The sequence below is a fragment of the Aplidium turbinatum genome, chromosome 5 (assembly GCF_918807975.1).
Source record: "Aplidium turbinatum chromosome 5, kaAplTurb1.1, whole genome shotgun sequence".
NCBI classification, from domain to species: domain Eukaryota; kingdom Metazoa; phylum Chordata; class Ascidiacea; order Aplousobranchia; family Polyclinidae; genus Aplidium; species Aplidium turbinatum.
The window spans coordinates 29,672,749-29,685,142 of NC_137476.1; the positions used below are offsets into that span (position 1 = coordinate 29,672,749).

Here is a 12,394-nt window from a genome sequence, read left to right on the forward strand (position 1 = left end):
ATAAAGTTTAATGGACTTCCCAATACAAACATAAGCCTACGGTTTAAATTACTTATTCTTATTTTTTTTTAAGTAAACACCTCAGTACTTTCATCTGGGCACGCACATGTATCAGCATGACCTTGAAAAAAAGTTTCGCAGCCTACATCAATAATAGTCCGAATTAAAGTTAGGGCGCTAGTTTCAGGGACGACTGCTAATGAGAACGCTTGGCACTTTCCGTTTGCTTGCTTTAGAACTGAACGAAACTCATTCTGATTCGGTGGAAATACAATCTAAAAATTCAAAAATATAGGTAGCGTACAAAGTTGCCAGGTGATCCTGGAGGCATCCAGAAAGTTTAATATGAAATTCGGATATTTTAAGTCCAATAAGAAAAAAAACGTTTTATTTGTGGTGCATCACTTTAGGGATAATTAAAAAAAAATTAAACGTAGGAAATTAAATAAATATACGAATGATTTGTTAGCCGTTGGACGCAGTGTATAAATTAGGCCAATTTACTGTTTTCTTTCCAAATGTTAGCCCACCTGACAACCCTGATAGAATAGTGGTATTTTTTGTTGCAATTACTCTTGGTACTACGACAGTTTATCGAACGACTATTAATCGAACGACAATTTATCGAAACGACAGTTTATCGAACGACAATTAATCGAACGACTGTTTATCGAAACGACTGTTCACCGAACGACAATTTATCGAACGACAGTTAATCGAAAACCTAACCCCTAACCTAAAACCTAACCCTAACCCTTAACCTTTAACCCTAACCTGTAATCCCTAACCCTAATCCCTAACCCTAACCCCTAACCCCTAACCCTAACCCCTAACCCCTAACCCTAACCCCTAACCCTAACCCTTAACCCTAACCCCTAACCCTAACCCCTAACCCTAACCTCTAACCCTAACCTCTAACCCTAATCCCTAACCCTAACCTCTAACCCTAACCCCTAACCCTAACCCTAACTCCTAACCCTAACCCCCAACCCTAACCCCTAACCCTAACCCCTAACCCCTAACCCTAACCCCCTAACCCTAACCTTAACCCCTAACCCTAACCCTAACCTTAACCTTAACCCCTAACCCTAACCTTAACCCTAACCTTAACCCTAACCTTAACCCTAACCTTAACCCTAACCTTAACCCTAACCTTAACCCTAACCTTAACCCTAACCTTAACCATAACCTTAACCCTAACCTTAACCCTAACCTTAACCCTAACCTTAACCCCTAACCCTAACCTTAACCCCTAACCCTAACCTTAACCCCTAACCCTAACCTTAACTCCTAACCCTAACCTTAACTCTTAACCCTAACCCCTAACCCTAACCTTAACCCCTAACCTTAACCCCTAACCCTAACCTTAATCCCTAACCCTAACCTTAACCCCTAACCCTAACCTTAACCCCTAACCCCTAACCCTAACCTTAACCCCTAACCTTAACCCCTAACCCTAACCTTAACCTCTAACCCTAACCTTAACCCCTAACCCTAACCTTAACCCCTAACCCTAACCTTAACCCCTAACCCTAACCTTAACCCCTAACCCTAACCTTAACCCCTAACCCTAACCTTAACCCTAACCTTAACCCCTAACCCTAACCTTAACCCCTAACCCTAACCTTAACTCTAACCCTAGCTCATAACCCCTAACTCCTTACCCATAACCCCTAACCTTTAACCCCTAACCCCTGAGTATTCCATTGCGTATGTGCTTCGTCGTTCGATAGTCTGTCGTTTCGACAAACAGTCGGTCAATGAACTGTCGTTTCGATAAACAGTCGGTTCGATGAACTGTCGTTTCGATAAACTGTCGTTAGATAAACTGTCTTTCGATGAACTGTCGTTCGATTAACTGTCGTTCGATTGTCTTTGGATACATTGTCGGGTCACGATTACTCTTAGTGCTAGCTAGTGCAAGATACGTAGCCTAAAGGTACAATGAAGAACTGAATTAAAAGAAATTTCAACTGATGGTGTTGTACTTTTAAACTGTACGATTAAGACTTTTTTGGTTTTAATTTTAACTTGACTGGGAAAAAACGAATAAATTTCTTGGAAACTGATTTTAGGCACATAACCTACCTTTTAAAAATTTGAGCATTAATCACACACCAATTATTGCAAGTAGTTTTGAAAAAAATAACGCGTTGTTAAAAAAATATGCTCAAAAAAATGTTGTAAAGCAATGCATAGTTCAGCTTACTTGATATTGTCTTTGTATACGTCCAACCTCAAAACGAGAGCAAGTCAGTCGTTTCATTATTGCAGTTAAAAGAAGGATGCTCGCTATCTGTGGTTCCAAATCAGTTATATGCTTTATTTCTTTACTTGTGGTGAAGTCATCAGTTACGATAAAATATCCGGAAGAATCCATCAAATAAAACCTTCAAAGCCGATGAAAATATGGAAAAATCACTCCATGAAGAAAGCACAGTGGTGTTAAACGGCAGCTATTATGATGGAGTGCATATTTTTCAAAGAGTTCAAGGTTGTGTGAATCACACAGTGTGATACGTTGAGGCTATGCCCACAGTTTGATAACAATGAAGACAATGCGACAAGTAGGCAACGATGCCGACAATTTGACCACAATGCTGACAATTTGTGGCAATGCCGACAATTTGACGACAATTCCGACAATTGAAAACAATGCTTACAATTTGAAAACAATGCTAACAATTTGAAAACAATGCCTTGCCGACAATGATGGCATTAGCTTGACAACAATTTTCTAGCAATGTCAACACTTCGTAGCCCATCTCTCACTTGTTTTTGTTTAAAGATAATTTTAAAACAAAATCTGCGCTACTTTGTCATCTTTAGCTTTCAAGCCTAAAAGAGTTAGATAAATATCACACAGTAGTTTAGGCCAACAAAGACTCTAGAACTAGAAGATGTATGCAGAGTTTTTAATCTGCCGTCTCTGTAGTGAAACTAAAGTCCAGGTATGATTTCAAGGAAAGGGGAAAAAGTGCCTGTTTGGAATGATTTATGTTTTTTTGTTTTATGATTATGATAAAATCTTTAAAAAAACGTGGTGGATGGTCACTTTAAAGCAGGGGTTCTTAAACTTTTTGAGCCGCGCCCCCCTTTGACGTGCCATCCAAACTTACGCCCCAACAAACTACAAAATTAGCAAACATTAGCCTAATGTGTAGGCCTAATGACTACAGGAATTTATATTTAGCTTTCATCAATGTGAGGGATGTAATTGTTTTTCGGAAACCAAAAGTTTAATTCGAGGCTTTGTAGCTGATAATGCACACCTCAGATCGGCTTCACAATCAATAAGTTTGTTTCGATGTTTTGTTTTTATGTTCAAAAGTGTAGAAAAGCCACTTTCGCACAGATAAGTGGACGAAAACGGAAGAAGTGTGCGTATCGCCACGCTACCCACTCCCTTGTATATGTGCAAATATTTAACCCAAAAATCAGTTAGTGGCATTGCTTCATAATCGTCTTTTGCAGTGGAGTTACACTTTATTTCCAAGAATTCCTCTTGCAAACCGTCGGGAAGAATGTCCTCGTTAACACGAAAGGGATTTCTTGTCATCTTCCATTCTGGAAGGTCGGTGTCACCCAAGTCTGGGAAATAGCATTCGAATTCTTGTTTCAAAAGCTGAAGGTGAGCCTCCACTTCAGCCTTAAGCTCACCTTCCAGTTCAAGTTGCTTTTTGTCAAGTGCAGTATCTAGGTTGGGAAATAAAGCTGCATTTCCTATTTGTATTCGGTGGTGCCACAACCCCAGCTTTGCCACAAATGCTCGAATGGAATCATAGCTATTAATCCCGTTAGTATTTCTGCTCTGCAAGAGCAGATTTAAGTTATTGAGGGCCTCGAAAATGTCCACGAGGTATGCCAACTCCAGCTGAAACTTCTCTGATGAAAATGGCAGAAGGAGATTCCCATGAGCTTCCAAAAATAGCATCAGTTCATCTCTCATTTCATACACGCGGGCTAACACATTACCTTTCTATAATCAACGAACAGATGTATAGAAGAGGAGAGTCTCATGGTTCGAATCCATATCCTTGCACAGCTTGGTAAACAGTCTCGTATTGACGGCACTGGTTTTGACGAAGTTGACGGCTCGTATGATTACTGTAAGCTTATCTTTCATTGCAGCTGGTAGAGTCCTGGAGGCCAGAGCCTCACGATGAGTCACGCAGTGAGATGCAATGGCATTGGGACTTTTTTGCTTTATCCTGGCAATAAATCCACTTAGTCACATGCGTTTAGTCACATAGTTTGATATCGCTCGCGCCCCCCTTGTAAACCTTTCGCGCCCCCAAAGAGGGGTGCGCCCCCCAGTTTAAGAACCCCTGCTTTAAAGTATGAGTTTTAGGCGTTTTCTACATTCTGCAATTATACGTTTCGTTTTGAGCGCATCACGAAACAAAATTGATTGAATTTCGAAATGAAATTCTCTGTCAAGAAACTTACTTTAGCTACCACTAAACTATGAAGCTTGCTTCAAATCGAAAGGAAACGTTTGATAGTTTTAGAATATTTTTCCAACGTTTCGCTTTACACAGCACCAAAAGTAAATTAGTTAAAGATTGGTTTGCCAGTTAATCTAAGAACAGTTAGTAAACAACTGGAAAACAGTTGAAAATAGAACAACAAATTATCAAAATTAATATTTCTGCAGTTAACCTATGTATAAGGTTAAATTTAATGAAAGTAGGCTTTCTGCACAGACTAAATTGTTGCAGAAAGAGCTACAAAGAAGTGGTTGGTTTAAACCTGTTTCACTCTGCTATGATTAAAATGCAATTAAAGTTCAAAAAAATAACACAATTTGAAACATAACTTACAAACTACAAACTTATAATGCATACTTTTTGCTCATCATAACGAAAACATCTACCAACGGAAAATTTTCAAAAGATTTATTCTACATGGTAGAAAATTATCCTACCAAACATAACAAAACTCACTTAAAATCTGGAGAGTTTATCAAGTTTGAATACAAGCCAAGAACAACGCCTCGAAAGTAATGAACAAAGATATCAACTCCTATGACAGCAACTACATCTTTTTGATTTTGTGAGTCCTTTCTAAAAAATGAGTTTCATCATTATCAAGTTATTTTAAAAATATATGTTTGAAGCACAGTAGCAAAAATTTCAAACGAATTTTAAAATAGATTTCTTGATTTTGCTTATGTGAAAGCTTGAAGGTAACAAATACCTGTACTGTATATGAAAATAAAGTGATAAGGTTATTTTTGAATTGAAGACCTGAGTTGTAGAATTTCTTTTTGTGGAAATTAAGTCATCACTCATCAGCAAAGCTGCTTTATGGTGTAGGATGGTCAATGCTTGTGCCCAGGCAAAGTTTGATTTAAAAACGGCTTCGCTATAACACACGCAGGTATTTGCATAGAAATAAAACATTAAACAACGTTGCAAGAACTTTAACTTTCTTTATCTCAAAAGTTGTATTTTTGACAAGTAGTTCTTCAACTCGGGTCTTCAATTTATTGCTGGAATTGCAGGTATTTTTCGTTTTTTTTTGGCACCTTGGAAGTACAGGATGAAGTTGCCAAGCACCGAAATCGTCGATTTACACGACATTTCTTCTGCAGAGACTGCAAATGTAATACATGAACGCATAAGCGTTCAAAAGCAAATTTTACTTTGGTTATTTCCTCTCGCAAAAAATGTTAAATTTAATTTTAGACACTTCAATTTATAAGAAATGATAATCTCCATTGACTAAAGATGAAGAATGTGAACCTTCATTCATTGAGACCTTATGTCTGCCATTAAAATTTTGATCTCAAAAATTAGCCAAAAAATGTAAATTCCATCAACGCAATAAAATAGCTGAGTTAAGAAATTCCAGGCCATATAACGCCGAAATCCTGGAAAAATACTTGCAACTCTTAAATAAGATTATTGAAGTTCTGCGGGGAAACCGGAAAATGACAACTGCGATGCCAATCAGCGTATGTGCGCTTGTGTAACCCACAACTGTATTTGTTGCGCTGGTCGAGCTCAGTCAGTCATGCACGCAGTCCAATAGTAATAATTATGTCATCCCTGACAGCAAAAAAAAGAACTATTTTTTTTACTGGTTCTGCAGACGTAAAATACGGTTGAATAGCTGTCTGGGTGGTTTCATTTATTGTCGATCTACAACAGCTAAGGTATTTTAGCGACAGGGCTCGTTTTTAATTTTATATCAGGTTTACGTTGTCATAATATTATTACCCGATTTATTCTCACTACGTTATGCAAGAAAGAAGACAAACGGTACCGCTTTTAACTTCGGTTTGACCCGAACTGGAATCGACCTCAGATCTACCAACACAAGAGCCCAAGGCAAAACCACGCGGCCACTGAGCTGGTGCAGTTCATCATTAATAAATAACGTGATTATTAATGGTGATTTGAATGGTTGATTTGATTTTAAAGGTGATTTGAAAAAAGAATGAGATAAGCTACTGTACATACCGAATCTTATTTTTGGATTCAAATCATTCAATTAGCTCAGGATTAGGACCCACTGTTCTAAAATTGCCCACACCTAGTCCAACACCAGTCACGACTCGGAGGATGAATTTTTTGTGTATTGGTGCCAACCCATCAAACGTTGGTAAGGAAAAACAAATCAATTGTGGAGACTTTTTCCGACAGAAGCAAGCCCTTGAGCGTTCCCAGTGATGATTTAAAACGTCTTTTCATTAAATGCAATTCCCTATTCCTTCCAGTGCTGCAGTAGAGAGACTTTTCTCTGTTGGAAAAGACGTGCCGAAGCCCAAGCGGAAGAACTCAGTGACTCGCATTTCTAAATCCTCGTGTTTTTGAAAGATGCGTAACAATATGTTTGACCTAGACTCCTAGAGCATGTTTTCTATAACGACGTTGAAATGGCAGTGTAAACGAATGGTATCATTCGTTTCAAAGGGTCATGCGACAACTCAGCAATTGAATACATGAATTCAATAAGGGCCCAATTACCAGAAATGTGATTTTGAGATAAACGCGTTTTATTTTTTACTGCCATTTATCTTAGTGCTGGAACTTCAATATTGGTTATATGTTTAGATATACTGGTAAGTTGTAATAAGCATGAAAATTTCATCAGGGGGAGGTTCCGCTACGAAACTGTGGGGAAGTTAATTCACCAAAATTGGGCCCTTTTACAAATCAACAAGATTGTATGTGCTACCAACTCTTTTTTGACTATTTTATTAATAAGAAAATGGGCACAGAATATAATAAGATTGATTCAACTACACAGAGAAAGGCAAAACTATCATGCAGCAATGTTTACAACATTTCAAAGTCATGGTCACTCTTCATAATCGGACTTTTCTTCAGGTTCACCGTGAGGCATGTGCGTATTCAAGGTCTTCATGTATTCTCTTCCCTCTTCTCCCAGATATCGTGCCAGTGACTGCACATCTTTTACTTTCTTAGGATTAACTGAACATGGACCACTGTGTAGGGGTTCAGTGGGGTATTCCACCCGGGTGAATGCTGGCTTTAAAAGGCGAAACTTTTGTTCGATCGTTCCATTCATATCTGTTGAGGTTACGATTTGTAGCTTGTTAGGAGCATCATAGTTAAAAACTTTGAACTGTGTTATTTTCCAGTCCTTCACGTTGGTTTTGTAGCATTTACCAGGCGCAGCTTTGAAATCTTTCATTTGATTTCCTTTCATGACTGTTAGCTGGAAACGCTCGCGTATCATTTTGTTCCATCCGGAGTACAACTCCACATGGTCTCGTCTTCTCTGCATCCTCTCAATAATGCCAAACTGTCGGTCACATGGTTGGTAACTGTGACCGCGCATGGGCAGACGGTGTGTTACAGAGTCAAATCTGCCATTCAATACTAAAGTATGCAGGTATTGCACCATGGTATTGTTGTGGTTTTGGCCGCGACACCCATCGGTAAATACATGCAATTTGCGTGCATTTGCATCAAGGTGATTAGTGATGTAGTCGTGAAGGCAGCTCAAGATCTCATTTGCACCCCTTCTAGCCTCTGTTTCAGGCCAGGTATATATTCGACTTTTACCAGTTTTTGCCAAATGTATACCAAAAACAAATAACGACAGCTGCCGGCTATAAAACACATCTCCTGTTGCAATGTGTGGATATGGCATATTTTGCTTAAAATCAAAACACAGACACTCTGTGTCCTCTTGGTCTTTCACCAGTGCAGTTTTTCGTTCAGTGCCGTAAAGAATTCTTTGGGTTTTTGCTTGTGTATATCAAGTTTGACTTTCAGTGCTCTCATAGCGGCAGCGTTTGATTCAAGCTTTATGTTTGCTTCATGCTCAGCACACACTGTGCATACATCTGTCTTTGGTCTCCCAAAGCCATAGTTGAAATTTAGTTTGTAGTACTCATAATAGTACTGATACTTCACTTCACAGTCTAGCTTTTGTGCGTCTTTACCATCTTTGTACTCAGCATAATGTTGTGGATAATGTTTCTCGAGAAACAAAGTATACATCTTAAGGACATTGAGGTCAGACCTAAGATAGCGCCTTTTGTTCCCGTGACCACAATAGTGAGACACCCGGTAGGGGAAGCTGCAAATATGAGTATCAATTTTCAGCTTGATATCATCACTTTTAGTAATCTGTTTGCCATTCTTCCCTCTTTTGTCCTTTGGTGTGGTTCCTTGGTATCCAACATTTTGTGGCATCAGTTAGCCCAATAATGCATCTTCTTTTGCATCTAATAAAAGAATAACAAACACTTTAGCCTATCAGTGCCAACAAATAGTAGCCTACTGTAGTGACAGTTAAAGATACCGGTACTTAATAGCTGCATGAAGGGCTATACCATGATACATAAGCACAACTAGAAACAAAAAATATTGCTGAAACTGATTACCAGTACTGAAAGGAAAGACCAAATTAAACACATAGGCATGGACTTCTAAATAGTAGCATCTGGACTGGAAACTTACAGTTGGCCAACAGGGTTAGTTACTTGGCTGTTGGCCCATTGTTGGCCAACTGTTGTACCAACTGTTTGGCCTACTGTTGCCCACTGAGTTTTCAGTCCAGATGCTACTATTTAGAAGTCCATGACATAGGCCTACGTAAGTTACTGTAATGTTAAGTAAGCTATAGGCTAGGCCTAGCCTAAAACTAAAAACTCAACCATAAAAAATAAGTTGTTCTTTGCTATAGAAATTAAGTTATTATACCTGCAGTTGTTTCCAGTTTTCTAGCATCGATCTTCTTTCCTTTGCTATTGGTGTAACTTTTCCCTTCAGCCCTCATTTTTTTAGCAGCATTCCGACCCCATTCTTTTTCTTCCTCTTACTTCACTAGCTTCTTCACAAGTTGCATCAGTAACTGTTGGTTCAGACATCTTTATAGGAATTAACCTTTTTATTCAGAGATAAACTGAAGGCTACTGTATAACGACAAGGCTGATGCTGTGGGCTGCTCAACCAGTACCACAGACCAGTAGACTGTATGACAAACTAAATTAGTGCTGCCAATTCTAATATTACTAATCTTTATTCAAAAGAAAGTAATCTAAAAATGCAAAAATAATGTTTAATACATAAATAGTAAGCTGTTGCTATATTTAGCTACAGCTGTAAAAGTCCCACGAGCAAAGTCCGGCAGACTACACAAAGCCAACATTGTTTTCGCTTTAGCTGACTGAATGCAACAAGGGCCCAATTCCACCAGTTGGGCCCTTGTTGCATTCAGTAGAAATATTGACCGAGCATTTTTCACGTTTTGGTTATAGTAAATCGGCTGTTTTTGCACGCATCATGTAGAGGACACCAAGAAGAGGAGAAAAACACAAAAAAGTGAAAATTGGCAAAATGTGGAATTGGGCCCTTTTTGAATTCACGTATTCAATTGCATTTCGGCTACTGCCAAGTCAGCAAATGAGATTTCCGTGCTCACGTCGAACTTGCTTAGTCATCGCTTGTCAAACTCACTTTGCTGACTTGTGACATGTCAAGTTTCGGCTTGCTCAGTTATTACTTTCTCAGTTTCAGTATTTACCAACTTCAGTCATTTGCTAAAAAAATGTTGCTAGCTCAGTTGTCGCTTGCTCAGTTCACAACTGCTGATTATTAATTGCTACAATTTCATAAAAATAAGATCAAATTCACATGCCAGGAGATAATAATATCTGCAAGTTTAGAAACGAATTATGTTTAGAAACGAACGTAATCACAGTGCGACGCTCTTGGAAAATTGAAACGACTCACAAGGGCGTCGTTTAAATTTCGAATTTATTTTTAATGATAAAAAGGTTGTTGTATGAAATTGCCTTGACTGTTTTAATTGCACAATCACAGAATGTAACTAAATCTAATTTCGTGCGTAGTAACGCACAGAAGTAACAGTAGTAGTTTATAAAAATGCTCACCCATTTCTGAATATAGCTTTGCTTAATGTAATTATGTGCATGTCAGATCCTGAAAGAAGATACGGAAGAGTAATAAGAGAACTGTCCTTGTGCGTTACAGCATCAATGTACCTGTAAAGCAATGAAATATCAATTCCAATGCGCAGAAATGAACTGAAGGCCGTGCACACAAAGCACACCCATACAATGTAGGTAAATTCGCTTTCGTAACCTAGTTGTGACCGACAAAAATAAACATTATATTATTAACTTGAAGATATTCAAAAGTGATTACATAAAAATATTTCGTTTTTAGACCCTGACAGAGGTCAGCTATCAAAAGTAAACCTATGCCTCCATAGTTACAATCAGATTTCCAAGTGAAGTTTTTTATTGCTTTTAGCAGAGCTTAATGGAAGGACAAACAAAGCAAGGTTGTTAGTTTGGAGTCATGCCCAGAGTCGAAGACGTTAAAAAAGGCAGAGCTCGACTCTGGCTACAAAGCGATAAACAATAAAATTTTAATTTGCAACCTTTTTTCAAAATATTGTTTCTTGTTAACTATATTCCGCTTTAAAGCTTCACTAGAAAATGCAATTGTTTGTTCTTGTCAGTTTTTGGAAAAGTTGCCTTTTCAATTTCAATCTCAATTAAAGTGAAATTAAATTTAAGAACACAAAAAGGACAAAAATTGAAAAAAAAAATGAAAACTCTCAAAAATCTGGCAACACTGAAGCCAAAGTCGGAGGGTAACGCCTAGAACATCACACAACTAAGGCGAAAGAGCCATGTCTATTGAGTCCTGTCTTTGTCATGAGTTACCAAGGGGGGTGGGGAGACTTATATACCAGTCCCAGGTATACAAGGTCTCTCATTTTCGCAAACCATCATTTTTTCCCGATTAGTTTTCTTTTTTCAATTTCTCTTTCGCCTAAGTTGTGTGATGTTCTAGTTTTTTCCAAGTCGGAGTCGGCCAGCTATAAATCGAGGATCCGTAGTCGCATATTTTTGCCCGACTCCACAGCCTTAGTTTGTAAGCATGCTACTCCTTGTAATCTGTGTCTAAAAAAATCCTGTTAAAAATTAAAATCCTGTCAACTTTTTTGCTTGCAGAGTAGGCTAGTAGGCCTACCATTTAGTGTTTGAAGTGACTGATATTATTCAATGCTATTCGCACTGTCAGCAAAAGTTTTACTTTAAGTTGAATTCTAAAGCTCTAAGAAAAACAATGGTTGAACAATAGGGTGGCTCGTTTTTGAACTGTTTTTTAAATTCTTTCGGGGTAGTGGGGAAATGGTGCCAATAAGTGAGAAAACGCTCATGACAAAATTTGAGAATCGTAACAAATTGTCTTCAGCCTCTTCATGGGGCCCAAAAATCGAAAAATGGGGTCAAAAAGAAATTTTTTCCAAAATAATTTTTAGTTTGGGTAGATTCAGTATTGTTTAGATACATCTAATTAACCTAAGAAAAAAAATTGGAGTCATTTGAACTATTCCTTCAGCTTCCTCACAGCTTCTGAAAATTTCCATTTTGCTGAAAATTTTGCATTTTTGTGGGTGGTTAGGCCTACATAATTACATAATTGCGTTAGACATTTTGCCAACTATAAAACATCATTGTATTTCTCTTTAACCCTATTTCCTGTGGGGGGGGGGTCGGTGGGGACTTGCTCTTTTTCAAAGCAATATCATTAAAGAACTACGCGGTCCACAGCTTTATAATTTCTTGACTTTTCCTAAAAATTATTCAAGTATTTATTCCGCTTCAAATGACGTTGCTATTGTCTATAGTTTTAGAGATATGGCATGATTTTCATAACATACTCTGATACTTTAGCTAGCTACTAGCTAGCCCTTTTGTTTTCAAATTATACGGATTAATAGGATTACTGAGCGCCGCCGTGCGTGGAACTGCGACGCAGATATCTCATGAGTTGGCTTTGTTGTAAAGCATTCAACCGTAATGAGTCCGCCTTTTGTTTGCAAACTCGAGTTTTGAGTTGCTTTGATTAATCTTTTAATTACATCTGAGTTG

At 38.1% G+C, this 12,394-nt stretch overlaps 1 protein-coding gene across 3 annotated transcripts in view; it reads right to left on the minus strand.

Moving 5' to 3' along the window:
• The window catches only part of LOC145770779 (VWFA and cache domain-containing protein 1-like), a 41,267-nt gene that overhangs the window by 3,637 nt on the left and 25,236 nt on the right, over positions 1–12,394 (minus strand). For 2 of the 3 annotated variants that reach the window (XM_082582494.1, XM_082582495.1), the window contains exons 18-21: positions 10,379–10,489; positions 4,947–5,066; positions 2,210–2,390; positions 81–275 (exon numbers count right to left, since the gene is read on the minus strand). In XM_082582494.1, the coding sequence (XP_082438620.1) occupies positions 81–275; positions 2,210–2,390; positions 4,947–5,066; positions 10,379–10,489 (607 nt within the window). The remainder of the gene's footprint in view (positions 1–80; positions 276–2,209; positions 2,391–4,946; positions 5,067–10,378; positions 10,490–12,394) is intronic. The other variant, XM_082582496.1, reaches the window with a different exon arrangement.